This window comes from Lagopus leucura, unplaced genomic scaffold, assembly GCF_019238085.1.
Source record: "Lagopus leucura isolate 7727_CA_CO unplaced genomic scaffold, USGS_WTPT01 130-3_obj-0_obj, whole genome shotgun sequence".
Classification (NCBI taxonomy): Eukaryota; Metazoa; Chordata; class Aves; order Galliformes; family Phasianidae; genus Lagopus; species Lagopus leucura.
In genome coordinates, this window is record NW_024968231.1 from 1 (window position 1) to 24679 (window position 24679).

At 52.9% G+C, this 24679-nt stretch overlaps 1 protein-coding gene across 8 annotated transcripts in view; it reads left to right on the top strand.

Moving 5' to 3' along the window:
- The first annotated feature begins 48 nt into the window (after window positions 1–48).
- ZNF512B (zinc finger protein 512B) overlaps window positions 49–24679 on the top strand; it is a 29708-nt gene continuing 5077 nt past the window's right edge. The window contains exons 1-14 of one of the 8 annotated variants that reach the window (XM_042894335.1): window positions 49–88; window positions 4005–4121; window positions 7505–7584; window positions 8323–8451; window positions 8755–8927; window positions 9076–9329; window positions 10100–10171; window positions 11949–12083; window positions 13377–13501; window positions 15989–16081; window positions 16915–17013; window positions 17679–17966; window positions 18548–18739; window positions 24083–24184. In XM_042894335.1, coding sequence (XP_042750269.1) covers window positions 4007–4121; window positions 7505–7584; window positions 8323–8451; window positions 8755–8927; window positions 9076–9329; window positions 10100–10171; window positions 11949–12083; window positions 13377–13501; window positions 15989–16081; window positions 16915–17013; window positions 17679–17966; window positions 18548–18739; window positions 24083–24184 — 1857 coding nt within the window. In that variant the 5' untranslated portion in view covers window positions 49–88; window positions 4005–4006. Of the gene's footprint in view, window positions 89–525; window positions 4122–7504; window positions 7585–8322; window positions 8452–8754; window positions 8928–9075; window positions 9330–10099; window positions 10172–11948; window positions 12084–13376; window positions 13502–15988; window positions 16082–16914; window positions 17014–17678; window positions 17967–18547; window positions 18740–20274; window positions 23995–24082; window positions 24185–24679 lie in introns of those variants that run through there. The other 7 variants (XM_042894343.1, XM_042894337.1, XM_042894336.1 and 4 more) reach the window with 7 other exon arrangements.

Here is a 24679-nt window from a genome sequence, read left to right on the forward strand (position 1 = left end):
CGGCGGCCCCACAGCCGCGGGCGGCGCCGCTTCGCCGCTCGGGGGGCGCCCGGCCCCAGCGCCCCGCACCGCAGCCGCTGCCGCCGAGGTAAGCACCGAGCGAGGCCCCGGCCCGGCCCCGCCGCGGGGACCCCCCGCCCCCGCTCCCGTTCCCGCTCCTCCGGCCGCAGCCCGCGTCGCCATTTTGCCTCTCGCTTCCCCTCCCGGGAGCGCGGGGCCGGTGGCGGGACGGGGCCTCGGCACAGCCCGGAACGGGCCCCGAGTGGGGGCGGCGGGCGGCGGCGGCGGCGGGGCCCTAAGCGGGGTGACGGGGGCGGGGAGGAGCGGGGAGGGGGCGGGCTGAGGGTCCGAGGGGTCGATGGGCCGCGGGGTGAGCCGGCCCCGGCCGTGGCCGGGTCGGCGAGGTGACGGGAGAGGTGAGCCGGGAGGGAGGACGGGGGGCGCAGCAACCGAGGGTGGAACGGCCCGGGGCACCGAGGTGACAGGCGGCCCTGGACGAGCGGATCCCGGCCGGGGAGGTGACGGGAAGATGCGTCGGCCGGGGCAGGAGGATGAGGGACCCGGCCGCCGGGTATGGCACGGCCCAGGCCGTGGAGGTGACAGGTGATGGCGTGACCCGGGCAGGCCCAAGGAAGTGACAGCGGGACGGGCGTCCGCCTCTGCTCGCACCGGCGGAGCCCAGCGGTGATGTGACGCACGGCCCCGCAGGTCACCGGGCAGTGGTGACACCGGGTGGTGGCTCCGGCCGGGGCTGCTGCCGCTCACTGCTGGGATTTTGTGTGTGTTTGTGTTTGTGCTTTTCCCATTTGCTTTTGTGCCTGAGGATGGCCGAGGGGGAGGGACTTGCTAATGTGTTTCAGACAGAAACTTTCAAACCATCAAAAGCTTCACCCGCGCCCAGAAACAGGCACTTGGGTGAAGTGCAGTGGCTGGGTGCTACTTCTGCTCGGTGCAAGTGATTTCCTGCAAAAGGGACTCATAGGGGTACTAAGGGGAACTGCTGGCCAGCGGGTGTTGCTGGATTTGGGTGATGGTGGTGATGCTGAAGGACCTCAGATGGACATCCCCTGCAGCCACCAGCTGCACTCAGAGCACTGCAGAGGGGCAGGGGAGGCAGCGACATGCATGGCATCTCCACTGGCACAGGGTGGCCATCCTTACCCCAGTGGTCATGTCACCTGCCAGGTGCTTCCCTCTTGCTGATTCCCCTTTCTCCCAGAGGAGCCTTTTCCCATGCCCAAAAGTTTCTCTTAGCGCACAACCCTGAGCTCCTTTTGATGGCTGTCACCTGTGATGGCCTCGCTGCACCCCTACTGCCCCCCATGCCACTCACCCCACAGCTCACTTGCCTTTTTGGCATTACCTCCATCACGCCGAGCCATCAGTTAATTATTGACAATAAGCGGAGCGAATCAATGGATGATGTGTGCTGAGATGATTGCAAAGTGCTGGGGCCACGCAGCATTCCCTGCTGGAGTGTGTGTGTGCTGCTGCTGACCTGGTCCACAGTGACTGATACGTGTTGAAGTGTGGAATCAGTTCCCCTTTTCCAATTCATGGCAAATGTGCCAGCGGTCAGGCTGTGCCCAGCACCTCCTTGGGAGGAGTTGTGATAGAGTAAAGCTTGACCTGCAAAGATGCTGTGGCTGTCCTGGCCTCCTCCAGTGCATCCCAGCGCCGCTCACAGCTGGGACCTGCCAATGTCTGTTTCTCTCATCACCGGCTGCAAAATGCACCAAAACGCAGTGGAAGCATGGAAAGGCACACGGCACAGGCTGTTGGCTGGTGTCAGCGGGTGTGACTCAAATCGAGTAAGAAGTTTGGATATGACTGAAGACAATGGGCTGATTTCTGCTCTCTGGCTCTGGGGCAATTCCTCTGGGATCCCCGGGGTTGTATTGATGGTCATGGAGTGGCACTTGGCTCTTGCTAGGAGGTTTATTGGCTTTTATTTTTCGTATGAGCTAAAAATTAGAGGGGGAAAAAAATCAAAGCAGTATTTGATGGGGAAAGCAAAGAAGTTTCAAACCTCCAAAACCAGCCAGAAAGGGCCTCACTGATGGGACAGAAGTGATCAGCAGTGATAGTGGGACTGCAGGTCCAGGATGGGAGCGCTCAGGAGCGATGCTCAGCCCCAGGATGGAGCGTTAGGAAACGATGCTCAGCTCATCCCTTGCTCCCATTGCTGCCCGTGCACTGCTGCTGGGTGTGAGCATGCTGGGTGTCTGCTCCCCGGCAGGACCTTCCCTGCATGTTGTCCTTCACAAGTAGCACAGGAGGGGAGGGCACTGGCCCATTTGTTCCCGTGGATGAGCTGCAATTTGGGGAAAGACTGCAGGGACCCCACTGGGTGCCCACTCCCAGAGCCGCTGCAGCTCATACCCAGATCTTCTGCTTCAGGAGTTCAAAGGAGTGGAATAAATGATTCCTGCGTTCGGCACTGAATGCCAGAGAACCTGTTGCCAAGAATGAAATTTCTCATTTGATTTGATTAACCTTTGTGTCTGCACAAACAACCCAATATTTGTCACTGGCTGAACACTTGCTGGAGGAGTTTGCCAGCTCGTCTGGGAGCATCTGGTCTGCATGCCATGCACAGTTATGCTCTCCTGCGCAGGAAGTCCCTGTTGTCACCTCTGAAAGGACACCTCAAGGGACAGCACAGCGTCCCACACTGTGATAGCAGTGCTCTGGGGTTGGGGGCCTGCAGCCCCTTTCCCCATGGTGTGGGTTCAGGGGAGCTGCTCCCCGAGCACCGCAATCCCACCGGGCACCTGGGCAGGGTGAGTGGGGATGTTCAGGGGGCACATCTTTGGCTTGGATTGAGCTGAACGATGCAGACAGGGTTATGTGAGAGGCATCAGAGGCTGACAAGACACATCTGTGTTTTAAAAAATGTATGCACGTGGGAGAGAAGTGTTAAGCAGAGGTGAAAAGAAGGCAGCAGGTGGCACTTCCTGCAGTCGCACTGCTCGTGTCTGGCTGAGCATCAGCATCACTTCCCTGGCACTGTCCATAGTCTTCAGGCTGCATGTGACCATGGGGGCCAGCAGGACCTGCTCCCAAAGCCCTGACACCCCTAGGGCAGGTTTGGTCCCTTGATGCAGCTGAGCTCTGCAGCAAGATCTGAGTTGAGGGCTATAGTGCTGCATCCAGACGCTGCTCACTGGTCCCCAGTCCCACACTTGCTCAGACCAGCAGTGAATTTTGTCTGCATTGCAAGAAACTTTTCCAAACCAGACAGGCTGAGCCCCTCCTGCAAGGTGCATCCCTCATCGTGCTGCATTGTACCGGGCTGTACAGCCCACAGCACTGCACCCGGGTGGCTCACTCCAAGCAGCTGTGTTATCTGCCTTCATTCAAGTGTGAGGTTTGGGTTCAGTGTCTGAGGATACTTGAAATGAACTTGGGCAGAAGCAGCCACTCCATGGCCTTAATCCTCCTGAAGCAGAGGGGTCTCCTGCTGGTTGCTTCTGCAGGGAGCATGACCGGGCCTTCCGTGATAATTTCTGATGTTCATTATTTATAGAGAAACCAAATTGAATTATTAATACAGAAAATTTAGATAACATTAGCAATTCTCGGTTTATAACAGTTTCCCATTAATAAGGAAAATTGGAAATTTATCACTACATCTGTTCATTAAAACTCACTATTTTTTTTTGCTTTTGGTGTCTTAAATGAAAGCATAGAAATAAACGAAGAGGAAAAGCCATTTACTCTGTTACTTCTCTGGACGAAGCCAGCCCATAAGTTTTAATAAAGTCCTTGCTGTTATACGTGGAGAGGAAACCAGCTCATCATGAAAGCAGCTTTTCAACCATGTCTTTTGCATTGCTCAGCCAGAGGACAGATACTCAGAAACCTATCTTGTTTCTGCCCTTTGTGACAATGCTTCAGCTGTCAGATTTCTAATTTCCCTCCATTCCAGCAGCTCTCCTTGCTTTCAGCATGTGTTCTTCCCAGCTCCATGTGACTTCTAACGCATCCCCTGCTTGTTTCAGAGATGGCGGATTCCTATGCTTGTAAAGGTGGAAGGAAGACTGCAGGTTCCACCAAACCCAGCAAAGAGAGCAGGGCAGAGGCGAGGCTGAACCCTCCAGCAGAGCTCCCCAGGCTGGGTAAGGAACTGCTTTTCTGTCTCTGACTGTGAATGGGCTGGAGGGGACGATCTCACCAAGCATCTGGCTAACGAGATGGGTGTCTCTAAATCTGTTTATCATGGTGCTAGCTAAATGTTATGTGAAAGGGTGGAAAGGCTGAAATGAGTTCAGCCATCTGCTGCCTCCCGTGTCGTACCCCCTGGATGGAGCTCCTCGGGGACCCATGCGCTGTCGCTCTGATCGATGGTGGGTTTCACTGTTCAGGCATCTCCAGACCGAAGGAGATTTTCTCCTGTCTGCTTCTGCTGAGCAGAGACGCTCTCAGCCCCTCTGTTGGGCTCACATGTGGCTCTGATCGTGGAGAGTACATGCACCCAGGGCTGGTGGCATCTTATCAGCGCCTTAGAAGTAGAGCAGACTTCGTTTCGGCCCTTCGTTCTGATTTATGTGGACTGAAAGTGATGCAGTGAAGAATGATGAAGATACCTTGCTGCAATATCTGGGAAAGTGCCGAGAGAGTGGAAACAAGTATGGGGATTCCCTTTGTCAGGGTAAATAAGGCTTAATGCTGTCCCCAGCTGGCAGTTGGTCAGTGAGGGCATGGAGAGGCATCTGGACTGGGAGCTTTCATCCACTTAATTGATGTGCAGCGTTACCAAAAGTTTTGAAACTTGTGGAAGCTGTAGAAAGGAAAGAAGAGCTGTCCCTAAGGCAAGCTGTGGCCATGGGCATGCTGGGCTGCTGGATAGGGGTGTGCTCTTCTGGCTGCTCTGGGATCTTCTGAATTGGGGTTATTTTGAAGCATTTAGGAGAGAGAGCAGAAGAAAAGAGAGGAGAGGAGTAGCAGGTAATTGCTGTGTTGTGAGATTATGTGGTTCCCAGCTCATACAGTCCCATGATGTGCAGTAGCTCCATTTCACGTGGAGGATGAGGTCCTTCCCTGCATAAGCACATAGGAAGAGCTGGGTGCGTGGTCTGAGCGTGCACATAAGAGCAAACTGAAAATGCAAGAGGCATAAGGCAGGTGTGGTGAGCAGGAGTCCTCACAGCCACTCTAAAAGAGTTTTGGAATGAGCCCTGCAATGCTGCTCCAAAGCCTGCAGTTTGGGGGAGTGAGCCTGCAAGATCTTCCCTGCAGCTCTGGAGCAGTGAGGCTGCCTTGCAGGGCCAAATGGGAGGTTTTTTAGGAGTTTTTATGTTCCTTAGAGGTTGCTGCTGTGCTGTACGTGAACAGCCAGCTCTTGCAGATGAGGCCTTCTGAGTTAGTGGGATTCCCAAGGGATACAGCATCTCCAAATGATGCTTTTATGGGTACCAAAATGAAGCAAACCAGCTGGCTCAGCTTCTGAGGGCTGGGAAATAAATGAGGAAATTGTCTTGCTTGCTATTTTACCTCTGGCCGCTGGGGCAGAAGGCATGAAAATGAAGAGAGCCTATGGTTTTGGCAGGGCTTCTGTAGGTAACTGGCTTTCTGTTTAATCTCTCTCACTTGCTGAGAAATCTGGAATTGGCTTCAGAGTGCCACCAGTGCCAGGCTTGGAGCTGAGCTCTGGTTGCTCAGGAGGTGGGGCCATTGCTGATGCACCTTCTGGCCTCTTCTTCATGTCTGATTTTCACCAGGGAAGGGTGTTTATAGGTTGAGTTAGTTGAGGTTTTTAATCTCAACTGCCCTCTGCTAGCTGTTTCGGGTTTCCTTCTCTGGGATGCTTTTTCAGCTTGGTTCTGTTGTCATAGCAAATGGCTTTCATTCCTGATCCCTCTCATTAAGCCCCCTCAGACCTCAGTCTGAATGTCGTGCATGAGACTCAGCACTGCTTAAAGCGTGACAGTTTAAGGAGCCTTGCAGCAATCTCTCCATTCAGGTGGGTCTCTTACAGCCATGCTGATGCTCTGCACGTGTGCTGCTTGCCTCCAGAGGAGGAGTTGGCAGTGCTTTGATCGCCTTGCTTTTGAACAGGCAATTTTCATTCCTCTTGGTTGTTACTTTTGCTTCCTCCTTTTGAGCTGTGCCAACAAGTGCTTGTGCAGGCAGATTTGTACATGCCCCAGTAGGGAGCAGGGTAACAACACGGTCTGAGCTCCCGGGCCCTTCCTTTGTCCATGTATTGGCTTTTGTACAATTGCAGCCAAGCTATGAGTCGTGCCGAAATCTATGTCAGAAAATTGCCATTTCTATTTCCTGCTATTTCCATCACTTCAGTTCAACTGCCTGACCTCTATTTTCAGAAATTGCCCTGATTTGGAATGTTTCTCTTAGCAATTGTTAGACTCTAAAAACAGCACAAGAGAGGGACTGAGCATCACAGAGCACCCATGGTGCCAGGGCAGTCATGCAGCACCATCAGCTCGGCTGGGTCCTCTGGGAGAGGCTGCTTGTGCTGGAGTTCTTCCGAGCCAAGGGGGTGTGAACTGGCTGCCAGCACTCTGATGGTGAAGATAAACCTGACCATGTGTCTGGTGAGACCGAAACTGTCCTAGTGAATAGATTTCCTGCCCAGAAGCACCTCACCAAGGCTCTCCAGACCCACAGGGTGACAGCAGAACTCTGCTCCAGCTAGGAAGGATTAAAGTTTGTGTTACAATGGATTGACTTGAGAAACTTCCTCAAGCTCTGCATACAAACCCTGATGAAAGTTGTCGTGGTGTTTGTTCCACTTGGCTCAGTCTCTTGTGGTTGTGAGTTAGGTGAAATCGGGACTTTGCTGTCCTTGTGAGCCTCAGTGTCCAGTCTAGGACTTGGCACAGTTCATTGTGTTTGTGCTTGTGCCCCACACCACCACGTTGGGAAGCTCATGATCTCTGTGGCTGTTTGGAAGTGGTGACAACATCTGGCTGAACAGAGCAGGTTTCTGGATGGGACAGTGAGAATCTGCTGTGAGCACACACAGCCATGGCCCCTCACAGAGGTGTCCGTGTCACCTCTCCTCCTGGTCTGAGCCCCTCCAGGCACTGCCTTACTTGTCCTTCACCCCCTGCCATTCCCATTCCTGCTGCTCCCCGTGGAAGTCAGTGTCCTGCAGCCCCAGGGCAGCTCAGTCCCACCAACCATGCAGAATGAACAGGGGATTTCAACAGCTGGTTCAGCACACAGATTTCTTTTGCTAAGTAGCATAGTTATGGAAGGATTTCCATCTGACTCAAACGGGAGTATGGCTTTCAGCTGAAAATGCTCAATGCTTTGCTCTTAAAGGAGAGCAGTCTGCAAACTGCAGGAGAAGCTGGACTGTGCTCAATCAACTCCTGCACAGGTGTCTGCAGGTGCATGGACTTTGCATTGAGTTGCAGGGAAGCTGGAATTGCCTTCAGAGGGGGATCTGCATCTTGTGCAGGGCAGCCTGAAGCCGGGCAGACACCATGGGGTAGGATGGGCAGAAGGTGACTTTTGCTACATTTGTTTGCAGGAAATGCAACCAGTGACAAAACCGAGGGCAAGAAGAAAGGACGACCCAAGGCCGAGAACCAGGCACTGAAAGACATCCCTGTAAGAGCCCAGATGAGGTCCCTGCCTCTGCCTTGCTCCCTGCACCACCCACTACAGTCAGCCTTGCTCTGTTAAACCTTCTTTTCAGGTGGTTTAGTCTTCAAAGCAGCATGTTAATGAGCTTAGCAGAATCTTGGGTCCTGTATCCCCTCTGTGCGAGTGCACAGCATCGCTAAGCACCCTACAAAAACCCTGGTGGGGAGCAGTACCCCCTCCAATTTTTCCTTCCCAGTGCTGTTCCCAGATGAGCTCATTTCTCTTGCAGCCACCTCAGGTTTGGCTAACGATCAGGGAGCACTGGTTGATTTATTCCCCCTAGAATCTTGCAGTTTAATTCCAGCACACTGGCGTGGACAACACACAGAGCAGTTAGTCGTGAGGGAATGAGCACAGTGTGATTTACCACCTGAATGAAATGTGGGGTAGTTAAATCACCCAGGCAATTTCTGGCCTGATTTATTCCCCAGCCTGGCCGGGAGCACGCTGTGTGCCTCAGGAGGCACAGCAAGGTAAATTCTCAGGGGGAACTGAGAGTCTGCAGAGCCTGCAATGCGTGGCTCCATCCCCATGTCTTTCACAGGTGAGAGGGAGCACTGAAACCATTGGGAGGGGAGTGGGAGTGGACAGGGATGATCAGAAATCCCGTCTGTGCCCCTGGACCTCTCAGAACATAGCGGTGCACCCCCAGGCACGAGGTGCTCATCGCTCAGCTGCGTCTCTCATCTCTCCTGTTCCCAGCTCCCACTGATGAACCAGTGGAAGGATGAATTCAAAGCCCACTCCAGGGTGAAATGCCCCAATTCAGGCTGCTGGCTGGAGTTTCCCAGCATTTATGGCTTGAAGTACCACTATCAGCGCTGCCAAGGGGTAAGGAGACCGGAGGGCCATGGATCATTCCCAGTGGCCTTTTACATTGCAGTCTGCAGGGTAAAGCTGCTCTCAGGCCTTATACCCTTTGAGAAACATGGGATGAATATGGGGAGGACACAGGGACAGGCTGGAAGGTGCTTACAAGTGGGTCCCTCGTGGTTTTGGAGGGAACGTGGACATTTGGGAGCTGTCATGAGGGGAAGGGTATTATTACTGACTGTGTCCATAACTGCACCAGAAAAATGCTGGCCTTGCTGAGGTCTGACATCCACGCCCACCTTTCTCTCCCTCTCCACACAGGGCGCAATCTCAGAGAAGCTGACGTACTCCTGCTCGTACTGCGAAGCTGCCTTCAGTTCCAAAACCCAGTTGGAAAAACATCGTCTCTGGAATCACTTGGACCGACCAGTGCCAGCCAGCAAAACAGAAAGCAAAGTGCACAAGGCCATTGGGAAGAGCAGTGGCAAGAAAAGGTACCGGGCTGCGGCTGGGCTGTGCGGTAGTGGCATAGGGATGGCTGGAAGCCTCCATTCCCATGGTCTGGGATTGGGAGTGGGGAGAAGTGTCAGGACATTTGTCTTTCAACCCCTCTTTAAACAAGCCCTCTGTGCTTTGCCCTAGAGCTGCTGAGAGTTCAGCTTGCCCCACCATCCATCCCAAACAGGCAAAGACGGAAAAAGCCGTGTCCCAGGATCATGCTGAGAATGGCGAATGCCCGGCGGAGAGCCGGGAGAGCAAGGAGTTTCAGATCGCCGCAGCAGAGGCGATTGCAGCTGCCACCCCCACAGCAAAGTCCTCGAGTGGCAAGGATGGCGGGCAGCAGGGGGGCAGCCAGGCATCACTGCAGGAGGAGGACCCGGAGAGGATGAAGCACAGTAAGATGAGAGCCTGGGGCTTTGCTGGTTCAGGAGCCCAGGGGAGGGGGTTCCCGTGGGAAGGGTCAGGGTTGTGATCCAGTGAATGCTGCTGAAGGTTTCCGGATGTAATTAAGCCTTTTTTTTTTTTAACATCCTGCTAATTTGCTCCCGTGGTGTCTTGCAGCAATGAGTTTCACTGTGAGTTAAGAACAGGTAGTAGCTATAGTAGAGATATTTCTCTAGTACTTGTGGGGTTGGACGTGGACTGAATTACCTGCAGCATAGCGAGCTGCTTAGTCAGCTTCTCTATCCTGAGTGTGGCATTAAACCAGGCTGAGTGACAAACACATTTTCCTTACCTGTTGGGTGTCAGGAAGCTCTTATTAGCACTGTGTGGCTGGCAGGCAGGGCTGGGCTGAGCCAGGCCATGGTTACCCCTGTCGTATCATGGGTTTGCACTTCTTGCGGCTCCCCAAGTGAACCAGCACCAAATACCTTAGCTTGTGAGGCTCTTGGCACTGGACAGAACCGTGGCTTCAGTCATTGAATTGACCTTAGGTATTATGACTTCTAGTTTTGTGGTGAAGCAGAATCCTGTTAGTGTTCACTAGGCTGCCTGCTGCATTCAGCATCTCCTTTATTTCATAGTGGTAAAGGCCTCCTTGGAATGATCCCTTTCCTCCTAACATGGAGTGTGTGTACAGCCCTGGCCCTGGGACAGCTGAAATCCACCTGGCAGTAAGGGTATTTGACCAAATCTCTCTCTCTGTTTCTCTCTTTTGAGTCAGGAAGGAAACAGAAAACTCCTAAGAAGTTTACGGGGGAGCAGCCGTCCATCTCGGGAACATTTGGACTAAAAGGTAACATGGATGGATCAGCTGTGGTTTGTAGCTTCACTCTGGGACATTTCAGGGAGAAGCTACAGGGACATTTCAAGCCCTTTCCCCAAGAGCCCTCCCTGTGGTAGAAGTAAAGTGGGAGCCACTGTGCACAGAGATGTCATGGCAGAGGAACTGGTGCCTTTGACTGTGAGAGGAAATTGGAAAAGAAAGGCAGTGACATTGTTATCATTGCTACCAATCCAATCTGCTCTTCTTGGGAGCCTTTCCTGGAAAATGAGGGAAGAGAGGGAAGGACCTGGTTTAGTCTGTAACACAGAGTAAAGAGCTGCTGGCACCAGTGAGCCGTGAGGCAGGCGATCTCTGGCTTGGGATGCCACAGTATTGCCAGTGGAGCTGAAAATTATTTCTGCTGAGTAGAATGGTGACACATCCATTCCTCAGACTGTCTCCAGTGCTGGTCGCCCACGTTACAGAAAATGAATTCAAGGGTGAAGAGATGCATTACTGGGATCTTTTCTGAGAGGAGACTCAGAATTTGGCTTCTTCAGCTTGACAGAGCAAGAGTGAGTGGGACTGTGGTCGTGCTCCATCAGCACACCCAGCTGGGTATGGAGGGAAGAAACCTGGAACACCCCCAGCTTGAAAGCAACTGGATTCATGCTGGCTATGAAACTCATTCAACTGAGGAAATAAAACATGCGTTTCTAGGCACTGGAGGAGGCAGCACCTTCCAGTACAAGTCCTGGGGGAGAAGCACTAATGGCTTTGAAGGAATTAAACACACTTACCAAAGAGCAGATGGGATGTGGTCTCTGTGATTTCCTGTCCTCTGGCTCCTGGGAAGTCTGGGTTTGTTTCCCTTAACTTCCCCACAGAGACTCTGTCACAGACTGAAATGTCTGCTGTGGGTTCCTTGTGAATAAACCCATTCCCCCATGGCCTACTGCCTCAAATGGAAACTGAACAAGAGCAGGCATTTCCCAGTGTCCCTGTGGTTCAGCATACCATCTGTAACACAACAAAGTTTGCTCCCTGGGGGCAAAGGTGCCTCTAGGGTCATGGGGTGCTGTTTCTGCATGTATGGAGAGCCCTGCTTTCGAGTTCCTCTACCAGCTCATTCTTTCAGAGCCCTTTCTGGTTTGCAGGCAGCTCAGTGATGGTTGCCATCAGCCAAGGGGACTGTGCTAGGTTTCCTCTTCCTGTGCACCTGTTGCCAGGTCACCTCTGCTCCCCTTTTGTCCTTCCTCACCTTCCCAGAAGCCAACAGGACCAGGAGAGACCTGTGTCCATCATGGCAGTTGTGTAGAGAGCCAGTGGTGAGAGGTCCTGTGGGATATGGTGTCTGGGAACCCAGTTTGTCCAGTTTTCTAAAAGGAATCCTCATTCTTTGGAGGAAGCATTAAGCCTTTCCAGTGCAAGTTCACCAGCAGGAGCATCCCTTTTATATCTTGGACTTGCTATTCAATTGCCTCTTCTGGTTTATTGCAGAATGCCCTTTTGCCTTCTCTCCAGGATGTCTTCTTCCCGGTCTCCCTTGCCACAAGCAGTCTACCTGCTTTGCCATGGTGTTTCTGTAGTTCCTAAATTGTGAGGATTGAGGGAAATGATTATTTCAGTTTACAAAGCATCACCAGTTATTTATAACATTGTCTGTCGTAATGTGGTCCCACACATACAGCCTTGGCAGACCTACACCTATCTCACTGTTCCTAGGTCAGAAGTATTTTTCCTGCTATGTGTAAGTTGGTTGGATGCTATTAAAGCAAGTGTTGAAGAAAGTCCCTCCTCACTACAGGTCTCGTCAAAGCAGAGGACAAGGCGAAAGCCCATCGAGCCAAGAAGCTGGAGGGGAGCACCAACATGGAGGAGCTGAAAAAGAAACCTCCAGGAGCTGGTGTGAAGAAGGAAGCAGCTGTGCACCTACCAGCAGGTAAGGCTGGTGGAGGCAGAGCAGGGGCAGCAGCTCTGCATGCAGCCTGGCTGCTTAGCAGCTCGGTCCTCTGCTCTGCACTGAGCCTGCCCACCTGCACAGCCTGTGATCCCTGCTTCCCTCCTGGTCCGGCAGCCTCTGTGCTGGATGAGTTTTCATGAAGGTTTGTGAGCAAAAGCAGAAGCTAGACCCAGCACAAGACTACAAATAGGAGCAGACAGTTTCTGTCCTTTTGAGGTGTAGCAGGCTGACCATAATATCACAGCTGACATCCTGAAAGAGGGTCACTGTGAGGATAGATGGGTTTGCTGTAAGTGCTGGGAGTTAGCAGCCAGATCCTGGTTCCACCTGGCTTCGGTGTGACCACAGTTCAAAGCAGCTCCTGGGATACTGGCATTTTTGTAACTTCATCTCCATGAGCAATGCCAACATATAACTGACTATGACTGCATCTTCCTGGAGCCCTCAGGGTGCAGCCTACAACCTAGCACAGGCTGACTTTCTCTGGGAGCTCTGACAGCAGGAGGAACGCAGGATGTGCAAGATAAATACAGCTGCAGTACCTTGCTCTGGTTTCAAATTCAAATAAACAACTCTGTGATCTCACAGCCATGCAAAAGATTCCAAATAAACAGACTTGGCGGATTTTATTCAGATGGGGCTTCCCTTGCATGAAACCCAGCACAGTTCTGCTGAGAACACGGCATGAAATCTGGATCTGGGGGCAGGTTTTGGCTGCGTGTGTCTCTTATTGTAGGTGTTTTTAAGCTGGACCTGGCCATTCAAATAAACACACGCCTGGAAGACAACACTCCCCTAGCTGCTTGTTTGTCTGCTGGGAAGAGAAATGCCAGAGGAGCTTTCCAGGCACACATCTGAATGGAGCCGAGGCTCTCACCTTTGTTTCACTTCCACTAATTGTTTTATTTGGCAAGAGGGAGTCATTCTGAGCAGGGCAAGTTCAGGTGATGAGGGGCACTGTAACTCCCAGTATGCAGAATACCAGCAGGAGTTGGAAATGTGAAACGCCACCAAATGCCAGCAGGTCAGGTAACCCACATCAGTGACCCGTTGGCCCTGTTTGCTGCACCTGCAGGAGCAGAGGGACTGGCATGGTTTACACGTGCATGATTTGTGTCCAGCTTTGGTTTGGCCCATGCGTATAAATATCTGTCTTTTAAACATCACAAACTTTCCTGCTTCAGTGCCTTTCAACATGACCAACCCAGGCTTGTGAAAGAGGTGCTCTCTGCTTGTCTCTGGGTGTCACACCTCCCTCCTCTCTCTCACCAGCAAATCCCGAGGACCAGTGGCAGCGGGAAATCAGTGAGAAGGGAGAAGTTGCCTGTCCAACCTGCAGTGTTATAACCAGGAAAACCATCGTTGGGCTCAAAAAGCATATGGATGTCTGCCAGAAAGTAAGAGCTTGCCATACTCAGTCACACAGATCTGGATTTTGGAGGGGATTGGCTGTGTGCATGCGCTGCTTTTAAATGCATATTGGTATTCCTAAAACCAGTTCTGGGCTGTGGCTGATAGAGCACTTGCTAGTCGTCTTCAGAGAGCTGGCTGCCTCACTTTGATACGAATTCACAGGGGGATATGGACACCTAATTCTCATCAATTCAGAATCCCTTTGTGGTCTTGGCCCCTTGTTGCCATATCTCCAGCAGAGTTGGGTATTTCTAGTAGCTAAATGAATAGTTTCAAGTATGGAGAGATTGTTGGGGTTGTCTCTAATCAGGCCTCCTACAGAGCCCTGGCTGCAGGATTTCACTCTGTGCCATGCCTTGCATCAGGCCAAATAAACTGTGGTTGAATGAGAGCATGTCTCAGTGAGATACCAAGCCTCAGTGTGCTCGAGCAGACTGTCGAGATGCAGAAGTTTAGTAATGGTGCAGTGAAAAATTGTCTCTCTGCCACATCAGCATCCATCAGAGCAAAGGATTACGTCTTCATCCGTCACCTGGTGTGGTGCAGAGCCATTGCCACAGAAAGCCAACGTGGGATCAATGCCTCCCACTTTGAAAATACTTTGCTCAGCTTTGATTCCACATTCATTTTCTGTAAATGCTTCCTCAGCCTGTGCCTCACTGTTTATATGGCAGTGAGAGGCTATTATCCCTTCCAAACCATGCATTACATTGATGCCAGGCCTCTGCTAGTGTCCTGGCTTCGGTGGAATGGGGATCTTGGCCATTTTATCTCCTATCTCTGTGCTTTCCAAGCAGCTCCCTAGCCAAGCAGGCTCCGTGTGGGCTGCAAGGCTAGCCAGCCTACCGAATGCAGATCTTTGAGAGCCACCAGGTCTGTCTTCCCCTCTATAAATAGGCCTGTGGGTGCTCAGCCAAGGAATTGGGGCTTGCACAGCCTGCCAAGCTTACGGCGAAGTGGAATCACAATGGCCTTGAGAGCCAGACCTGCCCCAAAGGGCATACCTGTGCTCTGGCTGTGAGAACAGACACACCAGCCCTGGTGGATGTGCAGGCTCCTGCTGTGGGAACGGCTGTGCTGCTCCTTTTTGCCATGAGGCACAGTCCCTCCTGAGGTAACTGTCACTCACGGAGCTGGGGTGCTTCACAGCATCTCTGCTAGAGCAGTCTGTGGCCCAACAAGTTCAGTCCCTGCGTGTGGCTGCAGTTCCACTTCCCAGCAGCATCTCTGCAATGAGCCTATGGCATAGCTGTGCCTTGAGCTGCTCCCATCAGAAAGGAGTTTGGAGTGCAGGCACCCTCTCCGTTTGTTCTCTGTTGTAATATTAGATTGAAGTATTTCTTAGCTGGAGTCTGCCTTCTTTCCTTATATTTTGGAAAGGAAATAAGGGATAGGAAGGGTTGCAACATGCTTGGATCCGAAGGAGTTGAGGGCAGGTATATCCTGCCAGCATCCCAATTGAAATAGTTTATTAAGATGTGAACATATTGTGTTCTTCAGTGTCAACCAGAGCAGTAAGCCCTACAATGGCTGGCACTGGCATCTGCTGAATTCAGGCTCTTTTAGCATTGACCTTGTTAGGATTGGTGATGCGATCTGGAACAAGATTAACCCATCAGAGCAGAGGTGCAAGTGAGTCATTTCCAGTTGGCTGCTGTGAGGTTTCGTTTTCAAGAGCTCCGTGATGAGGAGGGATTTGCAGCTCTGTCTGCATTCCCCTTCAGCTGCTAGGCCAGGTTTGAGTGAATGGACTGTGCTGAAGATGGAGCATCCTCCAGGCAGGAAGAGCAGGAACAGCCACAGCCATCCTAATGCAGTCTCCCTGCTGAGACATCCTGTCTCCTAGAGCTCAGAGCATTCCCCTCTTGAGTCAATAAATTCTTGTACTTGCCCCAGCAAAAGTCATCACTCGCTTACTCACTTTCCAAGTTCCCCTTCTGCATCAGTGTGTGCATCATTCAGGAGACCAAGCTGGGTCAAACAGTGGAGTAACATGAGAAGTGTATGTGTGACTGTGTCCTGCAGTGTCTTAATTCTAAACAGTTCGGACACCCAGAAAGCACATCATACACCAGCATCTGTCACGGTTAATAGGGCTGCAGAGAAGAAGCTTCCCGCATGTCAGTAGATCAAAGCTGCTTCTCTGTCCTGACCCTCTCCCAGGAAGACATCAGGTCCAGATGCTTCCAGCCAGTGGGGTTTAAATCTACATGCAAAACTGAACGTTTTCCAAAAATTGGGACACATGGGTTTGATAACAGTATCCAAATTACAGAGAGATCCACACCAACAAAGAGAAAACTGAACTGCAGGCTCAAAGTGGGTCGGGAGGACGGGGTGCTGAGTTGTCTGCTGGGTCCCACCACTGGTATTGGTGCAGCAGCGGCTGCCCATGGGGCTCACTGATGAGCAACCCTTGGAGAACTGAAGGTGTCGGGGCCTCCATGGTGACTTGCCTCTGATTCCTTCAGCTGCAGGACGCCTTGAAGTGTCAGCACTGCAAAAAGCAGTTCAAGTCCAAAGCTGGGCTGAATTACCACACCATGGCTGAACACGTCAGCAAGGTAAGAGAGCTGGGCAGCTCTCATCTCACACCTCATTTCTCCTCTCTTCCTAAAGATGCACATACAGAAGACAAAGCAATCAGCTGTCCACTTTCCTCCATCTTTACAAAGGAAGGATTCACAACACCATCTCTGCAGTGTCCTGCATGCTGCTTAGTCCAGGTGATAGCCTTACCCTTGCTAAGCAAAGCCATTCATTCCCAGGCAGCTGGTTAAACTAATGTTGATCCCTGGGAATAGAGCAGAGAATGGAAAAATAAGACAGGAATTGAAATCCCAGAATGGCGGAAGATTCAGAGTATGGTGAGGTGGATTTTGAGTGGCAAAGCTCTGCCTCCAAAACTGTGCCTGCACACCCAGCACTGGTGGGTTCTGCTTTGCACAGGTCTCAAAATCCGATGTTTTGCTCTCCACCATTTACGTGAGAAATAGCAATAAAATTGCTTGTGAACAAAGTCTGGCAGGCAGCTGTTTTGGTGCTGTGCTTAACAAGCCAGTTGTGTCTGCCTGTGAGATACCAGGGCAAGGCATAACCATATTTCTACATGTCCCATGCTTACCAGTTGTGACTTGTCTTTAACCTGTGCTTTCATCTCCTGCTCTTTAGCCTGGCTGGTGCAGGAACTGCTCGTCCATTTCTCAATTAACCCTTTCAGTGCAAACACAGAAAATGCATGAGCAAATCTGGTGTTGAACAGCAAAGGCTCAAAGCAGTGGGAGACCCAGCGCGAGGTTCACAGCTGCAGTGAGGCAGGGCTGTACCACCCACTCCTGGCACAGAGGACATGAGTAAATTGTTGACTCTGTCGATTCTGTTACTTCCTTGTTTCCAGCCTGTTCCTGTGGAAACCGCTGCCCTTGGTGAACAGGAAGAGCGGGAAAGGCTGAGGAAAGTGCTAAAGCAGATGGGAAAACTGAAATGCCCCAATGAGGTATAAGAACGATTCCTGTTTCTTGTTCTCTCAGAAGAAGGAAGGAGCGAGTCCCAGTGCAGAGGGGACGTGTGTCCTCTGGGCAACCCTCGGTGTGCTCGACTTTGCACACGGTTCTGCCTTAGCTCAGCTGTCCCTGTCCCCGTCCCCATCCCCGTCCCTCTGGCTCCCAGTAAGAGGGTGACAGCAGAGCGGGTTGAGGAGCACTGAAGGCCAAGTTCTGCCTCCTGAACCCAGCAAGGGGCACAGAGCTGCTGGTGGTGTCCTGGGCACAGTGTAAAAATCAACCGAACAGCGCCGAAATGGTGACAAGGCGGTTGCAGACAAGTCACGAACAGGTAACAGGGGCGTGTGGCTGAGGTTTGTCTCTGCAGCTGGTTTGCTCTGTGCGTAGCATACTTGGCAATGCCTGCCTGCCACTCGCTGCTCCCTGCCCGCCGTCTGTCTGTCTGTCTGGGGAGCCCTGTCTGTGTGTCAGAGCAGGGCAGGTAGCACGGGGCACTGGGACTGCTCCCTCTGCCTCTCCGTGTCACCGGGGCTGGTGATCCCCCGTGTCTCAGAGGGGTTTGCAGAGCAGGACGTGTCCCAGCCGTGCCCAGATCGATGGCACCTTAACCGCTTTGTCACGGCCCTCCCTCACCCCTCTCTTTGCCCCACCTCTGCAGGGCTGCGCAGCCAACTTCTCCAGCCTGATGGGCTACCAGTACCACCAGAAGCGCTGTGGGAAGCAACTCGCCGAGGCTGACAAGCCTGTCTTCAGCTGCCCTCACTGCGGGAAGAAATACAAATCCAAGGCTGGCCACGATTACCATGTACGGTCAGAACACCCGGCCTCAGTGAGCCCCCCAGACACCTCTGCAACCCGAGAAGTGGGGCCATCCCTCCCTGGGGGTGACTGCAGAGCTGCAGAGCCTGTGGGCAGGAGCGAGCCAGGCAGAGCCGGGCCAGGCAAGGCAGGTGCAGATGTCAGACTGATGTTGTTCTCTCCATTCACATTACTATGTGTGTGTTGTACCGTGCAGTTTAGGTGGGGAGCAAGCAACAGCTCTCCCTGCCCCTCTAAAAAAGCAGGGAGCTGTTTTTAAGTGAGGGGAGTGACCAGTAATTCCTCTGTCCTCCAGCCAGCTCTCCATCCCTGGTTGCAAAACAAACATCAGACCGTGTCCTCAGGGCCAGCTACTCACAAGCCCTGGGGTGGTGGGATCCGTCCCTGGGGAGCATCCTGTTCTGTTCTGTTGATCCCTGCTGGCACTGCATCTGACTCTGATAACCCTGTAACTAATAAATGGGGATGTTTGTACAAATGAGAAGCCTGAGAGTATGGAGGAATGCCATCAGCAGTGCTCAGGCTGGGTGGCGGTGGGAGGAGGTAGTTGTGTGTGTGCCTGTGGTCCCCAGCTTGGCGTGCTGGTGTTTCTGCAGTCCTCTCCGGCACGCAGCAGGTTGGCAAACACATAACCTGAGCCTGAGCATCCTCATCCCAGGACTGGAGCTTACCTCTTCTCCCCTGCTCATAGCAATATCTCTTTTGCAGCCGCCAGAGGAGCCAGAGGTGAAGCCAGAGCCCACCCCCATAGAGGATTTTGAAAGGACCCCGAGTGGCCGCATCCGTCGCACATCAGCTCAAGTGGCCGTGTTCCACCTTCAGGAGATAGCAGAGGATGAGCTCGCCAGGGACTGGACCAAACGGAGGATGAAGGACGACCTGGTGCCCGAAACTAAGCGGGTAGGAGGATTTGCTTTCTCCTTGTTTCGGGCTGGGTGTACACAGAGATCCTGGAAGGGCAGCGTGGCCCCAGGTGGCTGAGCCCTCACATGTCTGGTATGCTGTGTATTCAGTGAATTAGCAGTGATGGTAAATGTAGTGCTGAGCAGCCCACCTAGCAGTGGAAGTGCCTTTTCACTACTGCAGCCTGTCGTGTGCTGTCCTGCAGTGTGTGCTCTTGGCACATTGTCCTGCAGAGGCACTGAGCTCACTGACTTGCAGCAGGCAGGCAGGAAACTAGCACACGAACAAACTGGCATCATTCATATGTGTCCTGGCATCTCCATGAGGTGCCCAGCTTAGAGAAGGATCAGGCCATGGTGCCACCAGCCGTCTTGGAGCAGAACTGGAAGTTTAGAGCTAGCGCTCACTGAACACTTTTGATTTCCCCAGTGTGTTTCCAGATGACTTCAGCTGTAATGCATTTATAGCATAAAAATAACCAAGCCCAAAGGAGCTGTTTCATTTAAAATGCTCTGCAGTCCTCAGGGAGGAGAGGTGTTGTGCTGTCTTTTCCCCTTTCACTCATTCTTCTTTTCCTCCTTTCTGTTGACTTTGGGTATTGGACACCAGACCTATGTGTGAGTGTACAAAGACATCAGAAGGGTTTCAGCCCCTGGCACAGCTGCACCATGACATTCCTTTGTGCTTTTTATGAGACGTTTCACATGTTCAGAATCTGATTGTTTAATGTGAGCCCCACATCAGTGCTAAGAAAACGACACGCAGGGAGGATGGTGGAAGCAGACTGGGGTTGAAAAGCAAGAGAGAGGGGAGTTGGACCAGATCCCAGGTGGCAAACGAGGCTCTTGGTCTGAAGGAGTGGGACCCTGAGCCCTGCACGTGCTGCTGTTCCTGCTGTCCCCAGCTGTGCCAGGCTTGTGTTGCACAGATAAATTTGAGGTCAGTGCAGGGAGCAATGCGTGTGTAGCTGTGAGTGTCTGTCTCTGGGCACGTCTTGCAGTGGCTGTCACGTTTCCTTGACAACATTCTCAAATATCAGCTGCTCAGTCTGTGCCATCTTTTCTTGAGGCGCAGTGCTGGGGGAGGTGGGAGACAGTGGGAGCTCTGCTGGGTCCAGCACTGCTGGGTAGCACCTTGCATCTCTCAGAACCAGCTTGTGTTTAAAAGGTACTTCAGTTAAGTGTATGGAAAAACATTCCAGCGTCCCCCAAATACTGCCCCAAAATAGCTGTTTCCTCATGATCAGATTCAGCCGTGCTGACAGAACTGTTCTGCAGTGGGTCCCGCCCTGGGCTGCACAGGAGCAAAGGTCAGCATCCCTGTATTCCTGCGTCCCTCTGCATTGCTCCAGCACTGCTGCTGAGCACAAGCTGTGGCAGTCCCTCCGAGGGATCTGACAACCCAGAGCTGCTGGGGCTGCAGGAACACAAATGCAGGCCAACCATGACCAGGGCAGATGGTTCCCAGCATGCCGCCACCTCTTCTTCCCACGGGCTGCTTCCAGTTGTTGGATGTATGCTGCCGACCCACAGGCCCCTCACTGGACCCAGGGAGAGGTGAGATGCTGGGGGCCAGCAGCAGATTGCCTCTGCACCAATGCCATCTCTGCAAGATCTGCAGCATCCCAGATGGATCGATGCTTCCCAGCTCCAGGCAGCTCCCAGCAATGGTTGGATGTGCCCAGGCTGCTCGCCGTTTGCTTCAGAGCTCTGTCCCCAAGCTCCCAGTGACCCACTGCAACCCTCATGCCACAGCTGTTCCTGGCTGGGGAGGGATTGTGGCTCCGGATCCCGTTGGTGGCCCATGGTGAGATGCATTCGCCTTTTCCCAGGAGGGTGGATTCCTTCGCACCAAAGCAATGGCATCAGAATAAACGATTGCTGCTCAGATCCCAGGCCCTGCAATGCCTTCATTCTGCACTAACCAAATCCAGCACTTCTAAATATACACTGGAGTCTTATTTTCTCGCACTGATCTTTATTTGCCTCTGGATAAGCTGAAACAGATGGGGTATTTCACAACGGCCGCTTGCTGAGGATGTCAGATGGGGAAGGACACACCCCTGCTGCTTTTCTGGGAAAAATCCCCTTTCAGAAGCTCCATGAAGATGTTGCCGATCCTCTGAGTCTCCTCTGGCCTTTGCTGGAGCCATCCTGCACCCTACTCACTGTACCATACACCTACCCACTGTAAGGCTCAACTCTGCCCCTGTGCTGCTGAGGGAGGATTCCAGCTTTGGGCAGGAGGGGCGAGAGGTTGGGAGTTACCACCTGGGCTGGGCCCTGCAATCCCTGTCTGCAGAGGAATGCCCTGACCCTTTTTGGAGGCTGGCTTCAGAGAAGCAGCCCCATAGAGAAGAGGTGAGATGGGATAAAACGCTGTGGAAACCCAGCTTAGGTCATGGTTTGATGCTTTCTCTGCATCCCTGTGAAACAGCTTGTGCTCTCAGAGGTTTTTAGGGGAAGGATGTCTTTTTGCCACAGTGAGCTCTGGCCCCATATCCTGGTTCTTCTTGGACTCTTCAGGGAACAGTTTGCTTTTGTGCTCGCTCCTGGAGAGAGCTGCCTGCCTGCTCTACTCAAGCTGCTTTAGACTGCTGAGTTAATGAGTTATTAATCGGTGACAGCTCCAGGTGGGGTGCCTCATTTCTGGTTGCAGCGAGAAGGGAAGGTCTGGTCCCAGATGAGCTTTGTGCCAGAGCTATTGGGTTCATGTGGTGGGAGGGAGGGGCAGAGGGGGGCACACAGCCACCCCATCCCCAGCCTTTGGGGTCTGCTCATGGCACGGGGTCTGCATGGCACTGCAGTGCCAGGCTGCTCTCACACGTGGCCAGGCAGGCCAGGGCTGTGAGTCCTGGCAGAGTCACTGCTCTCAGCAAAGGGCTGGTGTAGGCCAGTTTGAAAGCTGGAGGGCAAAAGTCATCTGCGGGCTCGAGTCTTTAAGAAAACCCCATACTGGAACCAGAATACATTCTAGACCAGAAAAATCTGGCTGAGGTCTATCTCCCAACACAATGGCTCTGCAGTCCCCCCAGAAGTCCTGAAGCTGGGCTGAGCGCTGCAAACTCATCTCACTGGTGAGCTGAGCCAGATCCCAGTGCAAGGTCGGGTGAGGACCACATGGGGACCTGTCCTCCCTCCCTGCCCTCTCTCGAGAGCCCTGGCTGGGTGGCAGAGCTGCCCTGTGCATTGCAGCAGCTTCCAGCCCACCGTCGACTGTGCTTTGGCTTTGCCTCCAGGATGGAATGAGCTGTGGTTTCCGTGGGGCAGGAGCACGGGGCGACCCGAGGGGCTGAGGACCCCGTACCGCGGCAGGTCTGTTGGAGGGGAAGATGTTGGCTGGGGCCGAGGCAGAGCACATGGTTCTCATTTGTTGCAATATATTTTGGGGAAGGGGAGAGCTGTCTGGGGAGCAGAGAGGATGGAAATATGAAAGTTAATTAAATAAAACTGTCAGTCAAAGAGAACGAGCCTTCCCACCCTAGCATCCTTCAACTGTTCAGGGGAGATGGGCCGTGGCCAAAACCAGTTGTAGTCGTTTAACGATTTGGCCATGAAGATTTTCACTTACGGGCTGTTTGAGGAAAATAAATGGTAGAAAATAAAATATTCCATGCCTGGGGCTCCTTCTTAATAGAGACATAAAGATGGCTTTGACATTCCTAGAACCGCAGCGCCCTGGGAAGACGTGGGATGTGCATGTTATTGTGCAGTGCCTGTTGGAGCGGAGCGGGGAGGGATTCTTCTCTGCAGTGGGATCCGGAGCAGCGGAATCCGCATCTCTGAGCATCTCCCCCCACCTCCTCCTTGGGGACACGCAGAGGGAGAGGTTGTTGCTGGGGCTGTGTGCGGTTACCATTAATGTTTGCTCATTCATGGGATTGATTGGCTTTTAATTAAGGAGGCCGGCTGGCATCCCAGCTCTCAGCATCAATGACAAAAAGGGAGCCCTGTGTTCTCCCCCGGAGGTGGCATTGCCTTCCCCGAGTGGTTGACGAGCACCATCCCAGTGCTTCAAAGAGCTCTGCTGGCATCCTCGTGGCTGCAGAGCACGACAGAACCACAGCACACCAGGCCTTGGGGCATATTTCCACATCCATCCTTAGTAACGTCCCTACCGCCGTTTCGCAAGTCCTTTTGCCCCTTCTCCCTTCCCTGGCTGCGTGCCGAGGTGAGGGCAGAGGGGACCTCCTGAGTTGATGTGACAACATCTACAGCCAACCCTCGCCATCACTGGTACCTCAGGCTCAGTGGCAAGGAGGAGGAGGTTTTGGAGCAGCACGACCCAGCTGGACAAAGGCAAATCTGCTGCTTATCAGCACGTCCAGGAAAAGTCACAACTGGGAAAGAAATACAGCCAGCCACCTCCCTGCATTGTCAGAAACGGGAGTGCAGAGTTTGATGTGCACACTTGGATGAAACAGCTTGGGTTTGCACTTCTCTGCAAGCGTGGTTTGTGCACGTCTCCTCTCTGGAGAGCAGGGATATATCAGTGTGCCAGTAGAGCTGCAGGGCCCTAAAGCTGCTCAGGTACCTGCACCCACTCACTGCGACCTGTAAGCTCACCCTGCCATGCTCTGCCACCGAGCAAACTGGGAGTTCAGGACATGATCAGCGTCCCTGCAGAGCTCCTGTTGGCACACATATGGCCAAGGGCAGCTCTGTGCTGCAGCCCCATGGAGCATATAGCCACAGGTAGGGCCATGTGCCGCAGCAGGCACTGGGCATGAGGTGCCACAGCTGCTCCTGTGTGTGCTGAACATGCAGAAAGAGAGCGGGAAGGGCCAGCCCGCTGTGCTAAACCTCCAAGTCACTAATAAAGTAGTAATTAAAAGCACTTGGGAAGAGCTGCCCTGCCAGGAGAGGCAGAGACACAAGAGCCTTTCATTGTTTAATAGGCTCTGCTCATTATTGGGGTGGAAGGCAGCCATGCAGGCTCTTCAAACTTGGCATCATCCCTTCTGCCCAGTGTGCAGAGCTGTTTGTTCTGTGGGTTATGAAACATGGCCGAAGGGCAGCTGTGACACAGGGCACCAATAGCACAGGGCCTGGCCCCGTGCAGCACTGGGGTATGTGCCCAGGGAGCAGGAGCACGAGAGACTTTTGTCACCACAGAGGTGGCCACGGTTCTTGCCCTGCTATTCCTGCTGTCCTGTCCCTTCACTGGTGGAAGGAGAGCCACTCCCAGGGGCTGACATCCTGTAGGGCAGCTTCCCAAAGCGTTTTTGGCCTCTCTTTACTTCCATGGTAGGGGCAAAAACCCATTTGGTTTTGCCTAAGGACTCCACCAAGGATGGGACCGGTGCGTGCCACTCCAGTAATCATCTCCCATTGTTTGCAGCTCAACTACACCCGGCCAGGACTTCCAAAGCTGAATCCAAGGCTGCTGGAAAGCTGGAAGAATGAAGTGAAGGAGAAGGGCCACATCAACTGTCCCAATAATGTGAGCACCTTTTCTCGTCTCTGGACCAGTCTGGTTTTGCTCTGCAGGAGGCAGGGGGAGTTTGAGGGGCAAAACCCCACCAGTGTCAGGTTCTTATTGGGTACTGCTCAGTCCCTGGCACCGGGGTCAGGCTGCACCATGTGCTTTGGACTTTGCTTTGTGGGGAGCTCTCAGCACCAGCACTGGGGGAAGGCTGCACAATCTGTGCTAAGCCTTTTTCTGCACCGAACCTGCTTTTCCCAGAGCAAAGCTGGAGCTGGTTTTAAGTCTTTTTATATGTTCTTTTTTTCTTTTTTTGAAGTGCTGGGATAGGCAAAGGCCTCCAGGACATGGTATGTGTGCTCCATCTCGCTGTAAAGCACAGCCTTGGCCTGAGCTCGCAGGGAGATGAACTCCACCCTCGTGCTGGGCCAGTGATTTATAATCTGAAACAAAGCCTTGGTAATGGGAAATTTGAACGAAACTGTTACCACAAGGCCGAGGGAGACGCGCTGC